This window comes from Primulina eburnea, chromosome 3 (assembly GCF_022965805.1).
Source record: "Primulina eburnea isolate SZY01 chromosome 3, ASM2296580v1, whole genome shotgun sequence".
Taxonomy (NCBI): domain Eukaryota; kingdom Viridiplantae; phylum Streptophyta; class Magnoliopsida; order Lamiales; family Gesneriaceae; genus Primulina; species Primulina eburnea.
In genome coordinates, this window is record NC_133103.1 from 2,899,403 (window position 1) to 2,925,496 (window position 26,094).

A 26,094-nucleotide genomic window follows, 5' to 3' on the forward strand; every position below is an offset into this window, starting at 1 on the left:
TTACCTTTTATAATGTCCATATCACGAATAAAAACCGTCTCATAAAAGACATACTTAATTAATTCCTATGATGATCCTATTATTAATATCTAGTTAAAACTTTTCATGTTGGCAAAAACCTTTGTGAGACGATCTCACATGTCGTATTTCGTGAGACAGATATCTTTTTTGGGTCATCCATGAAAAATTATTACTTTTTATGCTAAGAGTATTATGTTTATTGTGAATATCGGTAGAGTTGACCTGTCTCACAGATAAAGATTCGTGAGACCGTCTCACAAGAAACCTACTCCTTCCTCATAATAATTCAAAAATAATATTTGTTACGTTTCGGAATTCCATGTCTATTGATTCAGTTGAATCTATATTTACATTTTATAAATTATACCGAAACGGTTCCATTATATTTTGCTTTCAGATGAAATAAAAATATATTTTCATTATATTTTTCTTTCCAGTGAAACGTAACATATTTGTATAAATTGTTTTGAATTTAGTAGAATTGTATTATCATATAAAACGGGGAAATTAAAAGGACATACTAATTACATAAATATTTAACATCAGATTATGCTTATTATATGCATAAATCGTTTATTATATTCTCAAAATTCTGCTGATCAAACGGGTCCATTTCATGAAAGTCGGACTGAAATAGAGATGACTTGTATTTACCAAAATAGTAAATGTGTGTTTGTCATTTGATTTGAATGCATGCATTTAAATTTATTTGATTGTTTGAGAATAAATTTATATAAAATAAATTTAAATTTATTTGTTTGTTGATTTATATAAATATAATAATGATAATTAAGAGGATTTGAAATACATATAAAATAATTGTCTTTTTTTTTTTTGAAAAAAAAAAAAGATGAGCATTCATGTTAGGAATTAAAGACTTGTGACAAATTGCGATCACTTTTATGCATTATGTCATCAGTGGTAATTTATTCATAGTAGAAACTGCGAGAAATCAAGAGATCCTAACCAAATAAATTGGAAATGACATGGCTTGATCCACGTGATCCGTACAGCAATATTTGCAAGAAATTATTATTACAGTCTCTAGAGGCTTGGATTCGCTGCCGCCGTTTCACGCAATGTTCGCCAGCTGTACGTCACTCGTGAAGGTTGCACCAAATTAGATTCAGTACGGCTACATCTGAAAATAACTTGTCGGCACAGTGTTTCGGACGCACAAATTTGCGCGTGAAGCGATTCAGAGAGGCCACGCTGGGATCTGCGCTTTGGTTTGGCCCATCACACTGCGAAAGTATCATTTTAGAAAAAGTGTAAAAAAATATAATATTATGGTTATGTCCATCACGAAGCGTATCACATTATTTAGAATTTTTTTTAATTAATTTAATCATATTTGAAATCTATTATATTAGAATATATCATGGAAATTAAATTTCAAAAAATAATAACAAACATATAATAATTAATAGTAATTAATATGTAAATATGTAATTGTAATTATTACAATGATTATTACGACTAATAATAATACATAATATTATTATACTCATTATCATAATATAAATATATATTATATTATATAATTCTCAGCAATAATAAATATTATTATAATTAATAGTAATAAATTTTTCACAGTTATTATTACTTTATATTTATAATTTTAATTACAATCTTTTGAAATTGGACCACATGCCACTTCAAAAAATACCAGAGCCCTTGTGTACTAATCTTTTGAAAAGTAATTTCATACTTCAACGAAATAATTAATTAGTTGGTTGCAATTTGCAATTGCATGGGAGCTATTCACTCAAAATATCGTCGTCCTTTTACCACAATACCTTGACGAATGACAGTCGCGACCCTTAAATGCGCTTTATTGATACATACACACAATTCCCGTTAATGGTCATTTGACTTATTTAGTCAGTCAATCGTGAGTTGGAATACTTCTGTCGGCTTACGAAGTCAGTCTGTAGGACCGAGTGCTTACCGTTTTACCAATAATTATAACTAGTGGTAATGGTGCAACTCAAATCTTTTAAACCGCACCACGGTTCGATCGCTCTACCAAGCAGGGACAATTATTGCACCCAACACAGTCATAAGGCTTGGTCCTATAATTGATACCAGAAACAATATAATGAGTTCGATTTCGTTGATTGATCAAATGAGTACAATTATTGAGAGAGAGATTGTTGATGTACAATAATTGTCTTTGTTGGTCAGATTGATCGAATAAAGATATTTGAGCTACTATATGATATTTAAAAAATTTGAATTATATTGCTACATGTTATAATTTTTACTAAAATGAGTAATACTCGGTCCTAGAAAGTGAACATGCAAGTGGTGTTTTAATGCAGGATGTGGCCACTTGCGTACGTTTTCATAACAAGTAGGGAAAATTCATGAACCTGCAGGCCACCAGAATGGCCATACAATCGACCACAAATGCTATTTTTCCGGTACAACCCATATTATTATTGTTTTTCAAAAATTAAATGTTTTGTTTCTCAAATATCTATTCTCCCAATAAATTAATTATAACACTTGGATTATATAATAGTAATTTTGTAATGAATTTATTACTTTATGGACCTTATGTTTTATAAAGGCCATGGCCAACTCTATAAAAGAAACGTAAGAAGGCCATGGTTAGTAAGATGTTGGGCCTCGGACTCATGAAAAATTCCCTTTGATAAAACAGACCAAGCAAACGTCCTTTTTGGGTTTACCCGCCAGAGAATATAACCATATCACAAAATTGACTCAAATGTTAAAAATGAACAAAAAGTTGATTCTTTTTGAAATCATATTCTTCTTCCATTCAAACACAAACCTACACGTATGATAGAATTTGTTAGACCAGTGTGTTAAGATTTATAAACACAAATCCAGAACATTAACTTACTACACTATATATATATATATATATACTCACACACCCATAACAAAAACAATATCCATTCTTTACACAAGATTCACAAATTATCAAATACATTATATGTGCATTTTTTTTACTACAAATCATGGACGAATGATCGACGTAAATCCTTAGTTCTGCAGCATTTTTTTAAACTGCATGTAATCGAAGTTTCATAATGTACTTAGCTAGTATCCAGATTGGTCATGTATTGAAGATCGTTTAGAATATATATGAAGCATGCCATTTGGAACAACAAACTAAGACAAGAAGGGGTGTTGGTGGGGGTGCATTTGTATTAAATTTGTCGTTTGTATTGATGAGATAAAAGCTAGCTAGCTCGATCCGACATTTGTTGCCATTGTGTGGAGACTGATTTTCTTGTCTTACTTGTCAAATATTATTATGATGGTATTGGTCGTTAGATAGCGCTTTCTTTGGCCACGCTTTTTGGTTTATTTTAATTTGTTATCTCGCCTTGTGAATTTATTCATATGAGTGTGTATATAGAGTGGGTCTCATGTGAGATCATCTCACGGATCATAATCTTGTCTTATTTGAATATTAAAATTCCGTGGAGTCAATGTCACAACACCTTAATTAGTTAAACCATCCTTGAGTGTCCCCTCGCCCATATTCTCGAAAGAAATATGGATCACTTGAGCAATCAGTAGTGGTCACATACAATAAATACAATAGTGCATATCCTTTGCGTATGATTTCTATCCTCTCTGCAAAAGTGGGTTTCTTCTCTGTATTGCCGCCCACAGTTGCTACCCCGTTTTCTTTTTAATTTTTCAAAAATTATTTTTGTTTAATAAATTAATTAAAATTCTAGTTATAATTTTTTAGTATTCTCTAAACCAAAATTTTAAAATAAAATCTATTTTAATAAAACTGAAATAATTAAAAAAACCAAAATTTCATTTATAAATATTCAACTTCTTTAACAAAGTATTTCATTTGTACGTTATTCTATAGTAATATTTTAATATTAAATAAGTTACCATTAGTAAAATAAGGTTAAATAATTTTAAGTAAAATAATAATATTATTTATTTTAACCCAAAACCCTTCGTATTCCCTCTATATAATTATATCCATTAACGCACTACTATTAACCGAGTCTCTCTTCTCTATCTGTACGTATACTGTATACATGCTGATACATTGATACATTTACGATTCTGGTAGTTGACATACATTCAATGTAAGGACTTTCCTTCGAAACAATTACCAGCGTAACGTTCTTCAGGAAGTTAGGGAGTTTTTATTAGTTTTGCTTCTGGTTTTTCGGTTTGACTGTGTTTGTATCAAATGGGAAGTTATCAGAATTGTACTAATGGTGGTGGGACCGAGCGGCCACGAAGGATGACATCGTTGAGTTCGTTTCAGGGTAAGAAAATAAAATCGGCGGCTGTGTATAGAGCTGGGTCGGAGGTGGTTGGAATCGTCAACGTGTTGCATGGCTCCGATCCAGTGCGAATCGAGCTCGCTCGTCTCGGAAACGAAGTTCGAGGTTTGTGATCATTCTGTGCATGGGTTTTGGCATTTTGTTTTCTTTCAAAACTGTTGATTTCTCCACATGTTAGGATTGTTTTTGTTTGTAATTTGTTGATTATTTTTGTTTGTTTTGGGGAGTAAATGCATTTCCTTTGGTTTCTGTAATATATTTTTGTAATATATTTATTGATGATATTGTAACACGAAGGCAATCCATTATTTAATCATCATGATGGACTACAACGTTTCAGCTATGATAATGAATTAAATTTCCATCCGTCTCAATTCGCGTGTTGCCAAATGACGATTGTTTCATTTTATTTACTTAGTGCTCTAATTAAGTAGGCTCTACTAAACATGTATTCTGAATCCATGCAAATTGCGATTATGTTTTCTCAGCATTGATTTTGTTTTTCAAGCATCTCTGTCGACAGGGAAAGCTGTTTTGCTGGCGAGTTTTGAATGTAAAACAGTAAAAAGATCAATATTTTATCTTTTCTTGATCTGGAAGAATGTTGATTTGTCGTAAACTTAAGTTTTCATGAAAATGGAATGAAATATATCTAATTAAAATAAGAAAGATGAGTCTCTAGAGCGTTACGGATGACTTCTCTTCCACGAAAATGCGCAGCCATGGGGTTTAAAAGTGTGTCTCAATAAAAGACCTAAAGGGGATGTGATCTTAGAAACCAATAGTATGTTGTATCGAATTCGGTTCAAGAATCAAAATGAATGTACTTTTGAGGGCCTTTTATGCTAAATACTTGGCGATTTTATAAGAAGATCATTGAATACTGCATCATTTGGCGAGTTTAAAATCGCGCTTATGTGTTGTGGAAATGCAATTGGAGTTTTCTTTCTCTTGGAATTAAAGAGAAGAAAATAGAATTTCTGCGATCATATGAGTCTCCAATCATGCAGCTGGTTTAGTGCTATATTGGCTTAGATGCCAAAATTTTTTCGTGGGACAAAAAAAAAACAAGAGAGAAAAAGGATAAAAAGAAAATTTTGGACAGCATGCATGTAGCAGTGCTGATGATTGAAAGTAAAGCTAATTTCATACGCCCCATTCGATTTTGCGCGTAATTTTTTTTATTTTAAAGATACTGTGTTGTTCGACTTTTTAAGTGTTCTTGTATTTGTTGAATCTGAAAATCTGAATTTTGGCATTATTGATATATTTAGAAGTAAATAAATTGCCACAATCAACTCTTTTCTATCGATGAATGATGTTATGTGTTCGTTTGCTTTCCTTTTCTGCCTTGTCTTGGTTTTTATAACAAAAACTAAGGCTTCACGCTCATTCAGATTTTGGGAAATTTGTAGAGCAGAGAGTATATCACCAATTCTTAAGAAATTTCTTCACTTATCTTATTGATGTATTGCAATTTAAATGTTTGAATCAGTCTGGGAAATGGAATTGTATAATTAGTTTATGAATACTGTGCATTCTGAAATGTATTCAAGTTTTTCAATACAACCTGGACTATGAAATCCAGATGATTCTTGGCTAAAGCTTGTTAAGTTGTCGTAAACATCATTATAAATGCATGGCATGATTTTAGATTTTTAGTTAATGAGATTGCTTACTTTTGACATGAAAGTCCTGGATGGTCCTTGTTACTCATCGAAACTGTAACCAAAAATAATGTTGCATAAATTGTAGAGAAAGAGAGAGAACTAGGAGATGCAAATGCGGAAATCAAGGCTTTAAAGCACTCTGAGCGTCTTAAAGAGAAGGCACTTGTAGAGGTACAATTATTACCATAAACAGCCGTATTTGTTTTTTTTTTTTTGCTTCTTGCCAAGGGAGGATTTTGCAGATCATCAGATTGTCTCATTTTGAATTCATGCAGTGATGAAATATCTTCTTATGCCACTGTACGTTTTGCATTTATGATTACTTGTTAGGATACTCAAGGCATTTTTATGTCTCATTTAGCTTACTGACAAGCTTCGAGAAGTAGATGTTAAGTCAAAAGCTACTGAAGCTCTGCTCGAAATGAAGGTGCATTTCTGGTTGTTTGAAATATTCTAGTTTCTTTGAGTGAAAGAAGACATATGAGAGTTATTTATGTATCAACTCCAAAAACAACAAGTGACATTACATTGTTACTCGTGAATTTCATAACTTCTGTGAATTTCAGAACTTAGAAATCAAGAAAATCAATGAGGAGAAAAAATCAGCTCTCGCTGCACAATTTGCTGCAGAAGGCACGCTTCGAAGAGTGCATGCCGCACATAAAGATGATGAGATGCCTCCCTTCGAGGCAATCATTGCACCTTTGGAGGCCGAGTTGAAGTTGGCACGATTGGAGGTACTCGTCAACTTCAACACATTAGTATCATTAAGCTAAAAAATACATTATAAGATAAAATTTGATTCTACTAAGATTGTGCTTCATAAAAAAGATATTCTACAATTGTTATCTCTAGATATTTTTATGTGTATAAAAGGGCTGATAATTTAATTCTCAATATGACTGTATTTTGAGATAAATGGATATTTAGAGCTTTCTGGGCATTTTATCTATGTCAACAACATTGTCCTTGATGACTGAACCCCGTAAATAATGTGAAATGTTTTCTCCACTATATTTTTTAACTAAGGTTTCAAAAAAGTTCATGTTTTCGGGTGACATGTATGTACCTTGTCTATAGGTTACGAAACTACAGGATGACAATAGAGCACTTGACAGGCTTACTAAATCTAAAGAGAATGCTCTCCTGGAAGCAGAACATTCAGTTCAAATGGCCCTAGCAAAAGCATCTTTGGTTGATGATTTTCAGAACAAAAATTTCGAGTTGATAAAACTGATTGGAATGTGTAAGGTTTGGCAAATTTAGATAAATTGGTGCATGTTTCAGTGAGTAAATTGGTAATAAAGATATCTGATGAAATTGTGGATTTAAAATTAGGAGGAGAACAGAACATTGGACAAAATGCATAGGCAGAAGGTTGTGGAGGTTGAAAAGCTAACACAATCTGTTTGTGAGCTTGAGGAAGCTGTTTTGGCTGGCGGTGCTGCAGCAAATGCTGTACGTGATTACCAGAGAAAGGTCGAAGAGATAAATGTAAATAACCGAAACTATGGTTTTAGTTTCTTTGCACAAATATTCCATTGTATACCTTGTGCTGTACTTTGGTGTAATGTGAATTTCTCGAGGCATTTCTAATCGCTAATGTTGGGCAGGAAGAAAAAAGAGTTCTAGACCGTGAACTTGCACGTGCAAAGGTTTCGGCAGAGCGTGTTGCTGTTGTGGTTGCAAATGATTGGAAAGATGCCAATGACAAAGTAATGCCTGTAAAGCAGTGGCTGGAAGAAAGAAAATTTTACCAGGTCTACTAAATATTTTGTTTGAGAATATTCCTTTGATCATACGGAATGATCTCTGCAACTCTGCCGATGCTAGAGCTGTTCTTTGCTTTTTGAGTTTTTTATCCAGGGAGAAATGCAACGGATGAGAGATAAGCTCGCAAAATCAGAGCGTGCTGCCAAGGCAGAAGCAAAGTTAAAGGTAACAAAATGAATTACTCTCAGTTTACTGGCTACGTTGTTTCAGATATATACTGATCTTGATTCTCTTATCTTCATAGGATAAATACCAGTTACGCTTCAAAGTATTAGAGGAAAGGCTTAAATCATATCCCAAAGGTACTGTCTATGCTTCCTCACCCAGACAAAGTATGAGCAAGTCAAGAACACAACGGCTCTCACTTGGAGGACCAGAGAACCTCTCCAGATCATCCACGGTTGGATCTTTATCTAGAAATGATAACTTTTACAGATCATCAAAGATAAGTGGTGCAAGCACGCTCTTGAAGCAGGCAAAGAATTTGTCTACTTCTTTCGATGGTGATGGCAGATTATCAATCAATGGCAATATGCATTCAGACATAAATGTGAGAGACGAGAGCGAAAATAATGGAGTAATCACTGTCCTTGGAAATGCTGATGGTGGGACTTTGATGAAGAACCCAAAAACAAAAAATGAAGATTATGTTTCGGGAACATTATACGATATGTTGCAGAAGGAGGTTATCGCGCTGCGGAAAGCATGCCATGAGAAAGATCAGAGCCTGAAAGATAAAGACGACTCCATGGAGGTTTGATGATGCATTTCTCGTTTGTAGTTTGTAGTTAATCCTCCCACTTTTGTTCCCTTCATCCATTATTAGTGTCGACTTTTTGGAATGGAAATGTCTCAGATACTTGCAAAAAAGGTTGAAACATTAAACAAAGCAATGGAAGTCGAGGCAAATAAAATGCGTAGAGAAGTAGCAGTCATGGAAAAAGAATTTTCGGCCGTGCATAAAGGGAATGGGCAAGATCAAAGGAAGAGTAATACACTTCAGTCTAGGTAGGTGCAAAGCTAACTTTCATTGCACAAAATTTGGATTGATGTATTTGAAATGATAGATTTCAAATGATGAAATGCTATTTTCCGGTTAGTTGATAGAAGTGCCTGACGGGTTTTGCTTGATTTTTGCAGGAACGGGCAGTAGCATAGGATAGATGTCTTGTGCATTGCAAAGGCCATGGATTCTTTGCTCAAGAATTGATCCGGAGACATTGCTTCTACTATAGTTATGGTAGTGAAATTGTTAAGTTCTTCCATATAAACACGTAAACAAATCTCGAGTTTTTATCTTATTTCCACAGAAATGTAAACAAATATATTTCATTAATGTATGTGTTTGGAACCTGAAATAAAATTTAGACATGGAATAGAAGATTGTAATGGTTATATTTTATTTCAATAATGTGTGGAAACATATTTAAACTCGAATAAACCACTAATTGAATAGCTCTGCTCACTAAAATTATCAGTACAATTTATGACCATCATTTATCTAAGCAATACAATTTAAAATGGAGAAATTCGATGCTATAGTAATATTATTACTGAAAATAAAAGTTTCATATCTTAATTTCGTTTTGCTTCTACTATTTTTGTTTTTTGAGGATTTTTTTCTTTTAAACCCGAAAAGGGTGTATGGTTAGATTCCATTTCAGTCTGTGAGCCGAAACATTCAAGCCGAACCGAACTAAAAAATTCGGTTTGGTTTGAAATTTACCCAATTTTTTGTTTTCTTTTTTTTTTTTCCCGATAATTATAATTTCTGCTTTAAAAACAAGGAGAATTCATTGATCTAAATCGTGTTTGAAAACTCGCAAAAACAAGCTATCTAGTTAAACCCTCCCCTCCTCACCTTCCAAGACACCACTTTCAGTAAGCCTTGTAAAAAGGTAGTATATTTCTAAGTTCAATTTCTTACCCTAATTTTCATGATTAGGATTAAGCATTCTTGTTTGTAATCAATATTGATTTGTTATAATTCAAATTTTGATTTTTTAAGATTCATAAGTTACGAGCTTATGTGTGGATCCGTATCGCTTTCTTTGAAGGTTTAATGTGGGTGTCATTCCAGAACTTTGTATTTTCATTTAGAAGATGGTATCATAGGGAAAATTGTTTCAATATGCTTCTAATTTTGATTTCGAGCTTCAATTTCTCCTAGTTTTTGTTTGCATTTCTAATGGCAAGTTATGAAATTTGTATAGGAACTTGGTGTTTCTTCTTTCTTTTCTAGAAGTGAAATGAGTTGAAATACATACAGTACGTCTTGTCAAAATGTTCTGTCGAAGCGTTACTGGATGAGGTTTTCGTGCAGTTTGAGAAATTTTCAAGATTACAATTTTGGAAATCGTAAATGCTTCTACTTTAGACCGGATTTTGGTTTGTGTAGTTTCTTAGTCTGAGTTCTTTACTATATATGGCTTAATTTTGGTGATCTATTTGATTGCAGAGTTTGAGTAACTCGCGAAACAAATGCCTCACAGAACTCGACCTATGACTGCTCTTTTGCTCTTTACTGGGCTTAATGCTGTTTTAATCTCAACAATATCTCCTGTATATGATTTCGTTTGCTTCCTTCCATACTGGGAAAGAAGGGTATGTTTCTCAATTTTCATAGCTCCTGTGTTTTACGGTTGTAGTTCAAATGTTGAAGGGGTAGTAAATGGTTGAGTATCATTCTCCTTGTCAAAAGGTTAAATCCCAGCTTAAACAGAAGTTCTGGCTTTATTTAATATCTTTGTTTGTTTGTTAGGCAATTCAGTCCCTTTATTATTGCATTATTATTATGTGCGGCACACCGCAGCTATTGTGAGTGGCTGATAAGCTTGAGAGCCTGGAGAATACTATTTGGGATTCTCTTCTCGAGTTTGTGTTTAATATTTGATATTCTTGTGGAGAATTGACGAGGCGGCGTAGAGGGAATCTGGGATTGTTCTACCACTGTGTCATTGTTGACAATGTTGCCCATGTTTACATAAGGGATTGGATTATTAGTGTCTAAAATAGGCTGCCATAAAAGTGGGCTTCCCAGAAGTGGGCGATGTCACGTGTCTCAAATTGACTTTCCAACGGATGTGGGGTGGGAATTCGTTTTAAGTGCTCTTTCTTAGGCTAGTCTTTTGGGTTTAAGCTTTTCTCTCTGCTTATGATCCTATCCTTGCTTCACTACCGAATTTAGCAAGCTAGAATTTAGTTAATAAAATATGGTGTGCACCAACTGAAAATTAGCCCTTGACATATGATGTATGCAAATTACTTTAGTTATAATTCTTTCGTAGATGCAGCTTGTGAGTTTGTATAATAGCAGGACCGTTTCATACTCTATGGCATATTTTGGTGCACGTTTATGTAAATTAATGCGGCTATATTCGTGAGCCTGGTAGACATTAGTTGTTCTGATTGCATATGCAAACTTGATATTCCGTAGACAATTATGTTTGGTGGAAAACACATTCCACTTTGCTAACATTGGCCAGATTTAATGTACAGCCATCTTCTGTTCTTAACAAGCACTTACCTGTTGATACTGAATTTTCCTAGAGGGAGCGTCGGCGACGAGAACGTGAAGCAGCATTAGATGCTAGGAGTTCAGGATCATTATAGAATCAATGCATGGTTGTTTCAAAGGACGTGTTCATCTTTGTTGTAAGTGCTTCTAAAGAAGGGAATTATTGTGAAGAATAACATTAGTCTAATTCGTGCAATTTTGTCAGGGAGAAGTAGGTAGATGGTGACCATATTATTAATATTTTCATATCCGATTTAAATAACCCGTCATGGATAATGTATCAAAGGGGTCCTTAAATTCGTGTTTCGTAGATTGATGGTGGCGCGGTGCATTCACACACACGCAGGAAGGCTTGTAAGTTTGATTGTGAATCTTCTTCACTCAAGGGAGCGAATGCTGATTGTTACCGTATCTTTGGCGAATTATTTGGATTTGTGTAAACTGTTTTTTTTTTTAAATAAAAAAAATCGAAGCACATCAAAGTTGACTTCTTAGTCCTTGTGCTGTACATATGTATTTGGTGCGAAGGTTGATGTTTTTATTACGAAGCTTGGTTGGAAATGTTAGCTCATTACGAGACAGATTTTTACACAAACTAGCAGAATGGTTAACTAATTTGATCAAAATTCAAGAAGAAAGAAATCTATTTACAGCCCAATTCGATGCTCTCTCACTACACATTTAAGACACCTTCAAATCAGAGTTTTCCATCAAGCTTTCGAGAAATAAGCTATTAAAATTTCAAGGAAATAACTCGTCCTCCTTCTTTCCCTATGCATTCGAGTCCATTAAAATTGAACTAATCCATAATTTCAAGGACCAAACGTTGAAACAACGAAAAGGTGAAAGAAGCGTCGAGGAAAAGAAAAATTCTAGAAAATATGAATTGTCATGAGGTAAAAATCATATCATATCATTAATTATATTTTAAAGACATTACAAAATATTACATAGCTATGCATAAATATAGTTATCATATATCACAAAGTTCGTATAATCTAAGACTATGTACTTATAAATAAAGGACTCTTAACTTTGATCAATGTATGTTTTCATGTACAATTATTTATGTTAGTCTTGTATTTTCTCTCAAACACTATACTGAGTTGAATGTCGGAGAGGTTTCACGTTCGGGTGGAGTCATCTCACCCGTTTTCTTTGATACACAATTATATTTTTAGAGCGGTTTGATTCGGTTTATCGAAAAAATTGGTTTGTGATTATCGGTTCGAAGTATTTTATTGGTGTGATTTTTTTTAATTGTATCAAATTACAAAATTCTAGATTTTATCGTATGAAAAAAAAAATATTTTTTACATAAAAAAATAATTTATATATATATTTTTAATATAGGACACAACTATCCAGAGATTGATGATCCAAATTTTATCTGTTTTAATTAAAAAAAAAAGTCGAAAGTAGGCCCCACGCCACCTATTCATTCCCTGTACAGGAATATCCCATGGAAGTATCCGAATTTAGGAACTTTTATCAGCAAAAAACTAAACACCTTAATTGAAATATATCCACCATTTTGAAATCTCCATTCCATTGTATGAAAGACTCCAGTTCTTGATTGCTTGGTGTCCCTTTGTCTCTGCTTGAGTGGTTAGTTCCTTTCATTCGAAATTCGAGCTTTTTGTCGCATTAATTGAGCCCAAAGATCCTATTTATCAGAGTTTCGGACGTTTTCTTGTTGGTATCTCGTCGTATCGTTTCAGTCTTTAGTAATTGTTTTTGTTTGAATTGTCACATGAATAATGTAAGTAAAGTAAGTAACATAGTTCCTGTGGAATTCGGGATAGAGGAAACTAAAAGCGTGAAAGATTTTTGTAGCACAAGGATGTGGAGATCTTTTTTATTTGGTTTTTACTGGCTCCATCACCAGGATTTCTTTTGATGAGCTATATGGATCTGGGGGAGTGAAAAAAGCAAATGTTGAATTTCACGTCAGCCACAACGATCTACCCCTGTCGGTGCAGGATTTTGGACAGGGTTTAGTACAACACACGAGTCTTTATTCCGCTGGGTGGGGTCGGCTTTGGACAGGGTTGAGTGAAATATTTATTTTTAATTTTTCCATTTATTGTGCTCAAAGTGATTTGTAATCTATTTGAAGTGAGAGACCGTTACGAGTGGCTAAATTGGACGGCTCATATTTTTGTTTTAACCAATCATAAAGAAATATGAGTCGATGAAGCAGTGCTGCAGGATATCCTATTCACATTTAAATATTTACAGTGAGACAATGACAAATGAGATTGGATCTGTTTAAAGAATATTGTACTCTTTAAGGTTTTTCAAGAAGGTATCTCCAATTTGTGACCTTTCCTTGACAAAAACCGCTGGATAGCCGATTCGAGCTTCCACGTAAACTTCAAAGCCTTGTCTAGAATATAGTTGTCCTGTCCAGACATGCTTCCAGGAACATCTCTCTCCCTCTGGGAAATAGACCTTAACTGCTTCCTTGGCTTTATCTAGAACCGGCACAACTAAGATCTCGGTGCCAACTAGAAATTGCTCGTATGTTAGCTTTCTGACATGTTCGTCTTCGGGATAGTGTATGAATAAATGTCGACAAATGGGAAGGCCTTTTTCCGAGGCTTCCTGTAGAAACAAACCATAGTACCTTGGTTCTAATTTCTAAAAGCGCTGTCTTTTCTAATTTGTATATGTTTTACCTTGACTAGCTGGATTCGATAGAACTTCCATGCCTCATATATCTTTGCGAAGCGTGAGAAATGAGATAATGTTCTCTGGTTGGAGTAGAACTGAGTGTTGCATGATGGCCTGTTTCCCTGATCATGAACGGGGAAATACAGAGAGCAAACCATTCATAAAACTTAGAAAGAATAGTTTCGTGACGATTCTTCGAATGTTCCATTTATTTTTTAAAGAGAAAGTTGATACTTACTTCATGTGTCCGAAAGACAGTGGTAAATGCGTTAAGCTCCATCCATCGTAACAGAAGTTCTTCACTTCTATGGTACTTGAACAACGGTAAGTTCACAGAGCAGTAGCCTCCTATATCACTATGGTTAAAAGCATATCCTGACAGTCCACTACTTAGCAAACCAACAACTGCACTCTTTATCCCATCATTGGCTTGCCAACTCACCATTTGATCCCCTTCCCAGAATAGGCTTACCCATTTTGGACTGTCTCGAAAACCGGCCCTCATAAAGAAAACCAAATTGTCTGCTGGGACCTCATTCTCCTTTCCGGCATTAGTACTTCTCCAGTCCTCAACAAATTCTCTGTTGATTTGTGCCCAGATTTCAGGGTACCTGTTGTGAGCTGTAATTGGATCTTCCCCTGGAAAAATGGTAAAATGAACTTCTTTAGAAGATGATTATTTGTTTTACATCAGTAAACTTCACAAGAAAGTATGATTCTTGCCCATGGAGTAGAGGATATTGCTTATCGTATAATCCTTGTTGTCCTAGTTGAAATTTTTTCCCTTTTATCTTTATTAGAATCGTATTTGATATTATGAAGATATAATCTTTGGTATACTAGGGTTGAACATTGTATGTAAGCATAAGTGGGATTGATATGTTACTCTTCCTGACCGGACAATGTAAATCCTGTTTACAGTTATATCAATGTCTATTATTATTGGTCTTGACAAAATTCTTATGCACGATTGTCATGGGGGGATCGAGACAGTTGATGCCAAACGTATGCAAGTATCTAGTCCATGATTCGGAGCTTGTAGTGATGATATTCATGCTTAAAATTTTAAATATTTTTTTTCCTTTTTCTATATTTCTACTACTTTAAAATCCAAGAATATTAAGCCAAGTTAAAAAACATGTTTGGACATCAACCTGAATAGAGGCAGGCATCTACTGGCAGGCCTTCACCAAAATCTGCCATCCATCCCCTTACTCCATCATCCACCATTTCTTGCAAAATCTGTTTGAACCAACCTCCCGTTTTCGGATGAGTCAAATCCAACATTCCGACGTCAAATGCTGTATTAGGAACCATGTATGGTCCTCCTTTCTCGTTTTTAACTAATATGTCCAACTTCACCGCCTCCTCGAAGAGATTTCTCCGTACATTTTGCTTGTCGGCCGTCTACTTATAGGAGTAAAGGGTCAACAAATTTATTTTTCAAGATTTCAGTTAGTATCGGACATAAATTCAAAGTTGCAGATAAGAAAGACACATACTGGAGCTAAACATGGATTGCAATATGTCATCACTTTAATTTTCTGATCACTAAGCTCTCTAATTAGTCTCTGCCACCCTGAATACCTATTTGCGTCCACTTCCCAATTCCACCATAGCTGGGAACCAATGACAGTTTTCCTCTGTCCTACCCAGTCCTGTGAAACAAGCACAAAATGAAATTTGTAAAAATATCTAATTTTTTTTTATTCATTTTATTGAAAATTATCTGGTGATTTGTTCAACCTGTAACCAAAATGCTGATATTGGAGTACCGTGGGCTTGCAGCTCTTTCCAGATATGGCGTACAGCATCGGTTCCACCCTGCATTCCCACCACTGCCCCGGAAATTATCCACTCAGGAAGTTCTTGAGGTCTTCCAATGGTTTCTGTGAAGTTCTCAATTAGTTCAGCTGGTGAGTTTCCGTTCAGTATTCTACCTTCTACCAAGTCTCCATGTACCTGCAAGATTTCTTCCAATTTCCTCGGTAAATTCATGTGAAAATTTGGTTTCTCACCTTAATGTAAATGAGAAACTTTAATGCAGGGGTAATTCGCAGATGGTTTTTTTTAAAGAACGTAATTTCTAGCATCCCAAACTTAATAAAAACAGTTCTTTTAAAAAATTCTTGAGTTCGCGTTACCTGTATCTGGACACTATCATGTTTTGTTAGATCAAATACCGAATAGCTATATCCTTCGAGGTAGAGGGACCTCATTTTCGATGTCATATAAAATGGTGAAGGTGCATAAGTTGTACTCTCATCTCCCCCGGACCTGCGTTCCAAACAACAGTTGGGTTGAAGAATCACCATTGCTTCGAAATTAACTGTTAAAAGATATTTCTCAAAAAGTTTACCTGTAGCTAACCAAATTAGCGGCAAAGGTAATAGGTTGATCCCCTCTTCCAATTCCTTGTTCTTGAACAAATATTGGCACCTTTTTCCCTTTAAGATCCATGTGTGAAAACTGCTCTCCGAACCCATAAAATCTCTCATTCTTTTCACTTGAATATGTGATGCAAATCCTGTTAAAATCAATACAACCTTCATTGTTCATCACCACATTCTCCTCTTCTTCTGGTGAAAGTGATATTACTACTCTCTTTCTTGTAAAAAATCCACTCCATCCAACCCGAATTCGCCTCGTTCGACTAATTTTCCGAGTTAAATTTCTGTAGCTATAAGTTCTTGGAGAGACCTTCTCAGGATGTCCTAAATTCGGCTTTCCAAGTCTCACTTGAAATCCAACTTGATTACTTGTTTTCGGTTGAAAGACCATCCAATATTTCGCGTACACGGATGGCTTCTTTTCAACAAATTCTCCATTTTCTTGAGCTAGAGAGCTCTGAATTCTCTTCCTCCTTTCCTTCACATTGAATATCCTTCCTGTGATCAAAACAACAGAAGATCGGGCCCTTTCTCGCTCCATTTCATGTCGGAAAGACGTTAAATCTTGATTGTTTTCGAGTAATGTCACATCAGATTCCTCTATAACCTTGATGTTTTCAATGGTTTGGTGATTGCATACCAGGTGAATTTCCCTGTCTTTGATAGCAAATGATCCTCTGCTCTCTTCCACCTCTGTATCAGCCACCGCTGCAGAGACGAAGGCCCGGCCTGAGATGGTGGACCATATCGATCTTGAAAGATTAGACTTGTGAGAAACAGAGATGGACCCTCCATCCTTAGGTGACCAATTCAACTGAAAACCATGTCCAATATCAAAAACCTTTTCGGCAAAAAGAATCTGAGACTTGAAACACAGATTCCCTTGGAGAAAAGGCAGAGCTTTTGGCTTAGAAGGAAAAGGGTTGTTCATATGTTTATGATGCTTTTTGGTTGTTCGGAAAGAGGCCATGTTTTTTTAGATGTGAATGGGTCTTCGCATCAGCTATTTATACAATTCTTTTCAAATTCTAATTTTCTTCGATTTTGGAAATAGAAAATTCTTAATTGAAATAGTTTTGGGTGAAAAATTATTTCTTGGAATATATATTTGCATGAAAGAAAAATAAATTGTTCTGGTTTTGTTTGTCTAATTTGAAGATAAAGTTTATCAACCTGTCCGCATTAAATGAGTTTTATAATATAATCACGAAGAAAATAAATTGGTTGTGTTTATATTTTATTTATTTATTTATTAATAGCGGTGGGCCTATCAAGAATCAACTGTAAATAATTTCAGAGTGGAATAATATTGTTTGACAAAAACTTGTCCGAGAAGATCTCACGAGTCGTATTGTGTGAGACAGATCTTTTATTTATATCATCCATGAAAAAATATTATTTTTTATGTTAAGAGTATTACTTTTTAGACAAAAACTTGTGTGAGACGGTCTCACGGTTCGTATTTATGAGACAGATCTCTTCTTTGAGTCACCCATGAAAAAATATTATTTTTTATGCTAAGAGTATCATTTTTTATTGTGAATATGAGTAAAGTTAACTCGTCTCACAGATTATGATCCGTGAGACGGTCTCACATGAGATCCACTCTATTTTTTTTTGTGAATATCGATAGGATTGATCCGTCTCACAGATAAAGATTCGTAAGACCGTATCACAAAATACCTTTTCATATTGTTTTCATATTTGAATTCAAGCTCAAACCTTATTTTGTCAATGTTTGTTGGTAGTTTGGTGTTTCGAAGCTTTGATTATTGACCTTAGCTACGTACAACTCCAAATTGTTTGCTATTTATATAAAATAATAATATAAATTACAAAAGTCGTGAATGTATCACGAGTTACTTTTATAAATAAATAAATAAAACAAGTGTTTAAAAAAAAAATAAGCGGGTAGCCACCTAGATAGCAATTAGGTGGTTTTTTTTTTTTATATACTTAATCGACGGATTGATTCATTTCATGAATAAAGATATATGAGCTCGTTTCACAAGAGACCTATTCGATATCTATTTCTTATTGTTCATCTCCATATTTCTTGAATAATTTCACTATGTCGGATTCAATATCAAAATCAATGACATATCATCAATTTTATCCGATACAAATTAACTGAAAAACATATTAAACAATCTTTTTAAAAAAATTATAAATAAATTTTTTTATATATTACATTAGACTGGTTCATGTACGAATCCGAAAACAGGGGCGGTGGACGGTCGCCCTAGACGTCACCTTTTAGAATATTGTTTCAAATATTTCAAAAACTTGTCGATAATTGTTTTACGAGCGCTAATCGGATTTCACATCGATGAATTTGGAATTATAAATTTGAAATCGTGAAACTCAAAAATTCATTAACATTGTAATTGGATTGAAAACTTTAAATAAATCACGTCTATTTAATACTGTTGGATCTAAAAAATGTGTTTTGAAACTTCATCCCACGAATTTTCTTTTTAAATTCAAAATAAGAAATAATTCCTATTATGTAGTAAAAAGAATACATACTAAATTATTGTACAACAAGTAGTATGCGTGACGGCTTCATTTCTTGCCGTTTTATTAAAATTCAAAACCTCCAAATTATGGAGCGTAGCGCAAAAATGAAAACTGGTGGTATTAAGTTTATACTAATCAAAGAGAAATTTTTCAAAATGGTATATACATTTGTTGGCATCGGGTGTTGGTATCTAGACTGATTTGTTCGCAAGATTCAGATACGTCTTTTATGGGTACTATGACAATGCATGCAGACGTTAATCTGGCCGCTATACACTTCCATGACCATTTGCTCCAACGAAAAATCGTGGAGAGCTGTGAATAACAATTTTATTTAAATTTAAATAAAATTGTTTCTTTTTAGGGTTTCATCCAAAGCTTTATTACAGCTCTTTTTATAAACTTATATGAAATATATATTATATTGAAATAAAAAGCATTAAAACATCACTAAAAATTATATACGGGAAGTATTATTGGAGATTGAAAGTTTCCCATTTTCAGAATTTTGTCTAGATACAGAGTCCTACCATGTATGAAGACGTAATCGAGTCTACGTTCTTACATGATCTGCTTTTGGGGAAAAACATGGATTTGTTGGCAGCCTCATTTAGTCAGACTGAGAGGGGTCAGAAGGAGGATTTCCTAATTTTAATTTATATAGTTTCCAATTTCGTTTTGCAAGCTTTAAAAAATTAAACTTTGTATATCTAACTCAATTAGAATGGGCCATTACCGCCCTAGCGATGTAGAGAGAGACAGGCGTACATAAAAGCACTTCTCCCGAATTTATATAAGCAATTATACTAGATCGAACTCAATGAAAATTCAAGATTTCATTTAGAGATGACAACTTTCTCCATGAGTTTGAGGTCCTGCAGTAAAACTCGAAACGAGGATGGAGATCCTTGATTTTTTCGAGTTCGGTGATTTTTTAAAATCTCCGAAGTAGTTCGGGGTGAATATGAAATTATTATCTTCATCTTCGAACCCGTCCCGAAAGTAATATTAATAATAAAATAATATTATTATCAGTATTAATAATATAATAATATTATTACTTTTTAAAAAATATTAATATTAATATTTGATAAATATCAATCACTAATAATAATAATAAGTTTCGATTTGAGAAAATCTCTGAACTCGTCTTCATCTTACCTCGTTAATATTTTTGAAACGGGGATAAGGGTTGAAATGAGAATTTGATCCCCGCAGTTTTGGATTCGAGGAAAAGCGAGGATCAGAACAGGTATGGGGTGGGGACGGAATTCGAATACTTGTATGGGGATGGCAAACCCACCCCCGACCTGTTGCCCAAATTGTTTGCTCGGATGAAATTCAGTACAAAATATTGAAAAATCTGGCATAAGTTTATGATATTTGAGTACAAAATATTTTGGATTTGACACTAATATATGTTTCTTAGTACCGAACATGTATAACAAATATTGATATTAATGACATCTTTTTCGGATAAAATCGATACGAAATATTAAAAATATGGTGCTAATATATGATATTTCAGTACAAAATATTTCAGATATGATATTAATATATGATTTTTGATTACTCAAATATGTATAACAAATATTGATATTAATGATTCATGTCTTTTTGCGGATGAAATCAGTACAAAACATAAAAATTGTGATACTAATATATGATATTTCAGTAGCAACTCTTTCAAATCTAGTACTAATATATGATATTTGAGCACACAAACAAGTGTATCAAATGTTGACATTAATATAATTATTTAAATTTTGTACTTATAATTTTTTTTTGTACCAAATCTAAAACAATCAATATTCAAATATCATATATTAGTTTCAGATTTTTGATCTTTTATACCAAATTTCGTCCGGAAAACATATGTGGTGGACATTTGAAATACATAAACATTTTATATGAATCAGGGGTGTAGAATTTTTTTTGGGTCTGACATAAACTGAACACAAATACACTATGCTAGTGGATTTAAAAACTAAGTTTCCAAAAAAAAATGTTTTATATGAGTTTTATACATCTACACTATATCATTCAGTAAACCACCTTATTATAGCTTATTTTGGTCTTTAATAAAATTTTCATCCCCAAATTACTTTATTTTTATTAGAAAATAAAATATAATAAAGTAAAAATTCATGAACGAATTTGGTGTAAAAAAACTACCACGATACAATTTCTATTGTATTTCACATTTCAAGAAGCCATCTCAGCCAGACCAGGCCTTCAAAATAATCTAAAAAAGCCTACATCATCCTCATCCCAGCAACTCATCCACCTCTGTCTTTCTAAACGCATCAACTTGAGCAAGCAGATCAGACATCGCTTTATCCGGGTAAATATTATCAGCCTTCATCCTCTCGGCGAAGCCATAAGCTGGGGACTTGGCATTTGTGTATGCCCGAATAAGTAACTGATACTGTTGGAGTCGTGAGATATAGCCGGCTTGTCTCATCTTTTGGAATATCTTCTCCGTGTTGGGTATATCTCCCCTGTTTGCATATTGATCCATTACAGCTAAGAAAGAAGTGAACATTGGTCTCCCTTGGTTCCTTATACAAGTGACATCAAGAATTTTGTCCGCTTTTTCCACTTCCCCTGCGTCAATATATAGTTTTACAAGTGAATCCAAAGTCAACGGCCAAATATTGGGACAAGTTTCCGCCATTCGCCTCACCAGTTCCTTTCCTTTCGCTATCATCTTATGGTCTGTGTAAACCTTGAGTAGAACAGAAAAATGTTTCGAGTCTGGCTTCTTCAACATTTTCAACATTTTCTCAAAAGTTTCCTCCGCTTCTTCAATCCTATCGATCTTTCCCCAAGCTACAATAGCAGCCATGCACTCGTCCGATCCAGGGTTAGACTTACAAACTTCCCAGAGTCGATCAACTTCATCAGCCCTTCCGAGAGAAGCATAAATAGGAAGAAGAATTTTACAAGTCCAACGGTTTTTCTGAACGTTTTCTCCTTCCATCTCTTTTAACACAGCCTCAGCTTTATTTTTCAGCCCGCTATCAGCATAGTGTCGTGCAAGAGATGCTTGAATTCGAGTATTAACTTCCAGGCCTTCGGCCTTCATTGTCTCGACAACCTGTTCCATACCAGATATATCTTTAGATAACCCCTTAACATCAATCAAAAGCTGGTACGTGAAAAGGGATGGCTTAATATTTTCTTTCTCCATCAACAACAGAACATCTGCAATTTTTTTCTTATTGGTTCTCTTGTATAGAATAAGCAGCTGGTTGCAAGTAAAGGTTGTCAAAGAGAATTTCAAATCCTTCATTTTATTGAAGACTTCCTCGGACTTTTTCACATGTGTTGTCGCAACACAGTTAGCCAAAAATGTCCGGTAGACTTGTTCCCCTCTGAAGGATTCAGGTATCTTATTAATGTAATCATCTGCTTGAAAAATACCACTTGCTTTGGCAATTAAATCAACATGAGAAGCATAATCTCTCTCTAGAAAATCAAGATGCTTTGTTGACTCCAACCATTCTGAAAGCTGTACAAAAACAAGCTTAGATGTTAGTACCAATGGATTACAGAAAACGAATAGAATCGAAGTACCAACAACAGCATACCCAAGAGAAAAGTATCATTGCTAGAAGGTAAAGGATAACATCACCCATGGATGCAAAACGTTGTTGTACGAACAGATTAGGGAAAAAGAAGAAAGAAGAGTAGCTTTAGATTCATGTAGACAGCTAAATCTTCAAAAACAATTAATACAAAGTGAAAGCAAACATCAAAGTGAAGAAAGCATAATATACTTTTTGACATTAACTTCCTTCCTGTGCAAGTTTTTGGATCTCATATAGGAGTAAAATAACCCTTAATGTTACAAACATATAGTGTTCAGACTCGAATAAGGCCATATTTCTTTTAGCTGCTTCCACCCATTCCGGCTTTATCCAGCAAACCAATAAATTAAAATACAGAAATCTCGTGATAACATATTACAATATATGTTCAATAATTTAGTTTGGTTATATTCATCGAGAAAGCCCTTTTTCCGAGCGTGCATTGGCTATAGGGGAGAATGGATAACAAGAAGCAGGCCTAACATCTTTCAAGAGGTTTAATACAAATCAAAAGATTGAGTACAGGAAGTAATAACACAGAAAATGATATCATGCTCATCATGATGCGTAATAGGCCTTTGCATCGACGATGATGGCTATACAAAGGAAAATGAAGCAACAGAGGAATTAAAATAAAACCTTCAACGCCTTTAAGAACAATTTCCTTTTTCGAAGATGAAGAAAAGTCGATGTCACTTCTTTTCTTGTCACTTTGTTTCCTTCCTCAACCCACTTATCCAGAACCTTGTAAATAGTTAAAGGGCGAGCAGCTAGGATAGCCTCAGTCAAAGGCAATGTAGCTCTTGTTGTCGAAGATTTTTTCTCTCCACCATCAACCTCGGTGCCTAATTCCGAAAACACATTATCCATATAACCAACAGCGGCATCCTCTTCAGATGCATCTGATTCAGATATCAAGCCGTCAATGTTTTCATCTCCAGATAAAGCTTCTTGAATAGCATCAGCAGGACCTCCGAGTTCAGAAAAACCATCCCCCAAATCATCACTGTTTTCTCCACTGCTCTCAGTACTGGCCTTTGAAGAAAAGGTGTGTACAGCCATGTATAACTTTGAACTGGATGATGGGTTATAGAATTTAGTTGAAGAAAGCAGCCCATCAAGTAGTACTTCAGACTCAATAAATAGAGGATTGTAACTTCCCAGATAACGACTAGCAATTTCTGATTTTACGAAGAAAATGTGTGTGCCGCCTAAGATGAATAAACGATTCCTGAATCACAAACAGTTTGCATATCACAATCAATACAACAAGATGATTTCAAAGAAAACAAGCAGTTCTAAAGAACACCAGAAAAAGAAAAAGATTAGTTACAACTATCCAGGCAGAAGCAGTAGAATTCATATAATAGCAATTACGCCACAGCAAAAAGAAGTCAAACGGGTTCCGAAAGTAATGCCAAGAAAAGAACTACATTGGTGAAGCGATTGTAACATCCTTAATTATGTGTTCATAAGAAGAATCAAGAAACAGGTTCAAAACAGCGGCCCGATTCCATGGTGTCTAGGTGTATGCAGAGCTCTATCTTTCTAGCTTAATCCTTCCTTTATCTACCTTTTATGATAGAGAGAAAACATTCAAGAAACAGTCATGTCTCCTTTCATACTATGTTTCCACGGAACAAATCTTACTTACATTTCCAACAATATCCACTCTCAGGAATTTCACCAACAAATTTCACATGCAGTAAATATATACAAAATAATCTACATAAAGAACAAACGATTTCAATTTGGGGAAGGGGGTAGATGACTTCAGGACAGAACCATATTTAAATAAGTGGTACTAAAATGTGTATCTGACACTCAAAATAGATTATTCTTCCATCATCAACCACTTTCTCTTCTTTCTCCTATTGTGTTTTCCTGCTGGTCAAAAATAAAACTCAACCAACAGGCAACAATACAACCTAACTAAATTACGCAGGCACACGAAAATGATCTACCCACGATCCAGGCTTGTAACAGCTAAGCTACAGATTGTCCAAGTTAGCTTCTCTTTCTCCTGTCTGACTTCATCATCAAATGGAAACGAAAACTTCACCATAACAAAACTTCAAGATACAAAAATACTACATCACACATGCCATTCTGTGCACAAAACAAAAATATTTGCACAGCAAACGCATGAGAAAATCTTGCATCTGCAGCTTATACCACAAACGGTAAAATGGCACCACAAATTTTTAAGTTAACCAAGAAAAATAAAGCTGAAAACAGTAGTTCTGACTTTTCTTTGCTACCTTTAATAGCTCACGAAAACACTAACGCGCAGCTAACAAATAAGAAAACTCAATCAACATACCGGAAACTCATTACAAATATATCCAAAAAAAAATCACTACCGTGGATAAGAAATGCAGAATGATGGAGCAATTTTTTTTTAAAAAAACAAGTCTTCGCTCAGAAAAACTCAATGACTAATGCAATAAAAAGTAAAATGAATTACTTGAGACTTATGGAGGCTCTACGAAGTGCCCACATACTAAATACCGATATTCTGAACTTGGCTCTGAAATTGAATTATAACTGAAATGGCAACGGTACTGGGATTGGGATTTCTAAACCCTAAATCCTTTCCAAACAGGACCCTCGCTATTAGGATTCAAGGGGCTGAAATTTTCCATTGGCGTCTCTTAATTTCTCCAAGTTTAAAATAAATCAACATATAAAATTAATTAAAGGGATTTTTTAAATTTCATTTTCATATGTCTATGCAAAAGAAATTCACATAACGAATATTTATTTTTGCAAATTAATTATCGTTTATTAAATTTTTTATTCAATTAATGATTCTTGGCTTGCGATCTAATTATGCATCACCATATCCACCATGTAACTTGATGTAGCTTATATAACCTACGAACAATATCATCAAAATAACAGTCAAATTTATTTCAAAATTTGATTTATTTATAAATTAATAAATTTGTACTTGAATTATTGTACATAACTTAATTCATTCGTATATGATTATTATATAAATCACACCAGAAGGTCGAGTTTGTAAACATATGAGTTAGCATAAATTTGCTTTAATTTCTTAGACTCAAACTTAAATTTACATTCAAACTTTGTCAAAAAATTATGTGTTTGCACTATCTGATTATCGTAACAAAACGTATTTATATTTTATGAAATTACGTATCTTTTTTAGGACAAAAATCGATACAAAACATAAAAAAATAATTTAATATATGATATTTAATTAATTATAAAATATGGTGGTTATCAGTATCGGGCCATGCAAAAATAGTTTGCTTTTAGTATAGTGTAGGCAGGCGTAAACTTCAATAAGATTTGAACGCTTCTCCAAACCAAGCTCCCGCATTCTAAGCCCTCTCCATCTTCCTTGCATCGCAATCCACCACACACACTACTCACATCTCCCATTCTTGCTGATCATTCATACTTTTCCATCTAACAAAACTCTATTTCGATCTCTGACTTCAGGAGCAACGCTGCCGGGGAGATCAGCTTCCGATTACAGCGAGGTACAGGCGAGCCGCCTAGAAGTCTCCCTCCCACTGCCTGAGGTTCTCAGGAAGCCCTTCAATGTCGTCGATGGTCCTCCAAGAGTCCAAGTTCAGCTGCCGGAAATCCAGGTTTTTTTTACTT

At 34.3% G+C, this 26,094-nt stretch overlaps 4 protein-coding genes and 1 long non-coding RNA gene across 11 annotated transcripts; 3 read left to right on the forward strand and 2 right to left on the reverse strand.

The window, feature by feature from the left end:
• Positions 1-4,041: 4,041 nt before the first annotated feature.
• LOC140828008 (microtubule-associated protein 70-2-like) lies at positions 4,042-9,133 on the forward strand. 2 transcript variants are annotated; one of them, XM_073190975.1, is made up of 11 exons: positions 4,042-4,424; positions 6,075-6,160; positions 6,351-6,416; positions 6,556-6,726; positions 7,070-7,240; positions 7,328-7,483; positions 7,603-7,749; positions 7,856-7,927; positions 8,007-8,516; positions 8,619-8,770; positions 8,903-9,133. In XM_073190975.1, exons 1-11 carry the CDS (start codon positions 4,223-4,225, stop codon positions 8,913-8,915), a joined length of 1,746 nt encoding a protein of 581 aa, XP_073047076.1. In that variant the 5' UTR covers positions 4,042-4,222; the 3' UTR covers positions 8,916-9,133. The 2 variants fall into 2 exon arrangements, with proteins under 2 accessions (XP_073047076.1, XP_073047077.1); XM_073190976.1 differs by having other exon boundaries at positions 4,408-4,424; positions 6,320-6,416.
• Positions 9,134-9,566: 433 nt separating this feature from the next.
• LOC140825341 (uncharacterized) lies at positions 9,567-11,840 on the forward strand. 6 transcript variants are annotated; one of them, XM_073187060.1, is made up of 3 exons: positions 9,567-9,660; positions 10,221-10,366; positions 11,312-11,840. In XM_073187060.1, the coding sequence occupies exons 2-3, from the start codon at positions 10,244-10,246 to the stop codon at positions 11,372-11,374; spliced, it is 186 nt and encodes a 61-aa protein (XP_073043161.1). In that variant the 5' UTR covers positions 9,567-9,660; positions 10,221-10,243; the 3' UTR covers positions 11,375-11,840. The 6 variants fall into 6 exon arrangements, 5 of the variants coding, with proteins under 5 accessions (XP_073043161.1, XP_073043163.1, XP_073043162.1 ...); XM_073187062.1 differs by lacking the exon at positions 9,567-9,660 and adding an exon at positions 9,667-9,868; XM_073187061.1 differs by lacking the exon at positions 9,567-9,660 and adding an exon at positions 9,667-9,826.
• Positions 11,841-12,679: 839 nt separating this feature from the next.
• Positions 12,680-17,166, forward strand: LOC140825343 (uncharacterized). Its single transcript, XR_012116657.1, has 3 exons — positions 12,680-12,887; positions 15,744-15,871; positions 16,989-17,166. It is a non-coding gene; the product is annotated as an uncharacterized lncRNA (long non-coding RNA).
• Positions 13,471-17,414, reverse strand: LOC140825342 (uncharacterized). Its single transcript, XM_073187066.1, has 8 exons — positions 16,315-17,414; positions 16,100-16,232; positions 15,702-15,917; positions 15,458-15,613; positions 15,110-15,362; positions 14,194-14,594; positions 13,961-14,077; positions 13,471-13,886 (listed from the first exon to the last, which is right to left on the reverse strand). Exons 1-8 carry the CDS (start codon positions 17,313-17,315, stop codon positions 13,551-13,553), a joined length of 2,613 nt encoding a protein of 870 aa, XP_073043167.1. The 5' UTR covers positions 17,316-17,414; the 3' UTR covers positions 13,471-13,550.
• Positions 17,415-21,031: 3,617 nt separating this feature from the next.
• Positions 21,032-25,112, reverse strand: LOC140825344 (pentatricopeptide repeat-containing protein At1g80270, mitochondrial-like). Its single transcript, XM_073187067.1, has 3 exons — positions 24,926-25,112; positions 23,098-23,689; positions 21,032-22,379 (listed from the first exon to the last, which is right to left on the reverse strand). The coding sequence occupies exons 1-3, from the start codon at positions 24,958-24,960 to the stop codon at positions 21,132-21,134; spliced, it is 1,875 nt and encodes a 624-aa protein (XP_073043168.1). The 5' UTR covers positions 24,961-25,112; the 3' UTR covers positions 21,032-21,131.
• Positions 25,113-26,094: the final 982 nt, after the last annotated feature.

Bases quoted from the DNA above. Each gene is read 5' to 3' on its own strand.
- LOC140828008 (XM_073190975.1), top strand. From the start codon at position 4,223: ATGGGAAGTTATCAGAATTGTACTAATGGTGGTGGGACCGAGCGGCCA. The intron at 7,241-7,327 runs GTTTGGCAAATT...ATTTAAAATTAG, and splicing joins AACTGATTGGAATGTGTAAG to GAGGAGAACAGAACATTGGA. The intron at 8,517-8,618 runs GTTTGATGATGC...GAAATGTCTCAG, and splicing joins ATAAAGACGACTCCATGGAG to ATACTTGCAAAAAAGGTTGA.
- LOC140825341 (XM_073187060.1), top strand. From the start codon at position 10,244: ATGCCTCACAGAACTCGACCTATGACTGCTCTTTTGCTCTTTACTGGG. The intron at 10,367-11,311 runs GTATGTTTCTCA...GAATTTTCCTAG, and splicing joins TTCCATACTGGGAAAGAAGG to AGGGAGCGTCGGCGACGAGA.
- LOC140825342 (XM_073187066.1), bottom strand. From the start codon at position 17,315: ATGGCCTCTTTCCGAACAACCAAAAAGCATCATAAACATATGAACAAC. The intron at 14,595-15,109 runs GTTGATGTCCAA...CCATTTTTCCAG, and splicing joins AGATGCCTGCCTCTATTCAG to GGGAAGATCCAATTACAGCT. The intron at 14,078-14,193 runs GTAAGTATCAAC...GTTCATGATCAG, and splicing joins CTGTCTTTCGGACACATGAA to GGAAACAGGCCATCATGCAA.
- LOC140825344 (XM_073187067.1), bottom strand. From the start codon at position 24,960: ATGTGGGCACTTCGTAGAGCCTCCATAAGTCTCAA. The intron at 23,690-24,925 runs GTAATTCATTTT...TTTGTGATTCAG, and splicing joins AGAGCCTCCATAAGTCTCAA to GAATCGTTTATTCATCTTAG. The intron at 22,380-23,097 runs GTTTTATTTTAA...GTTTTTGTACAG, and splicing joins TGTTCTTAAAGGCGTTGAAG to CTTTCAGAATGGTTGGAGTC.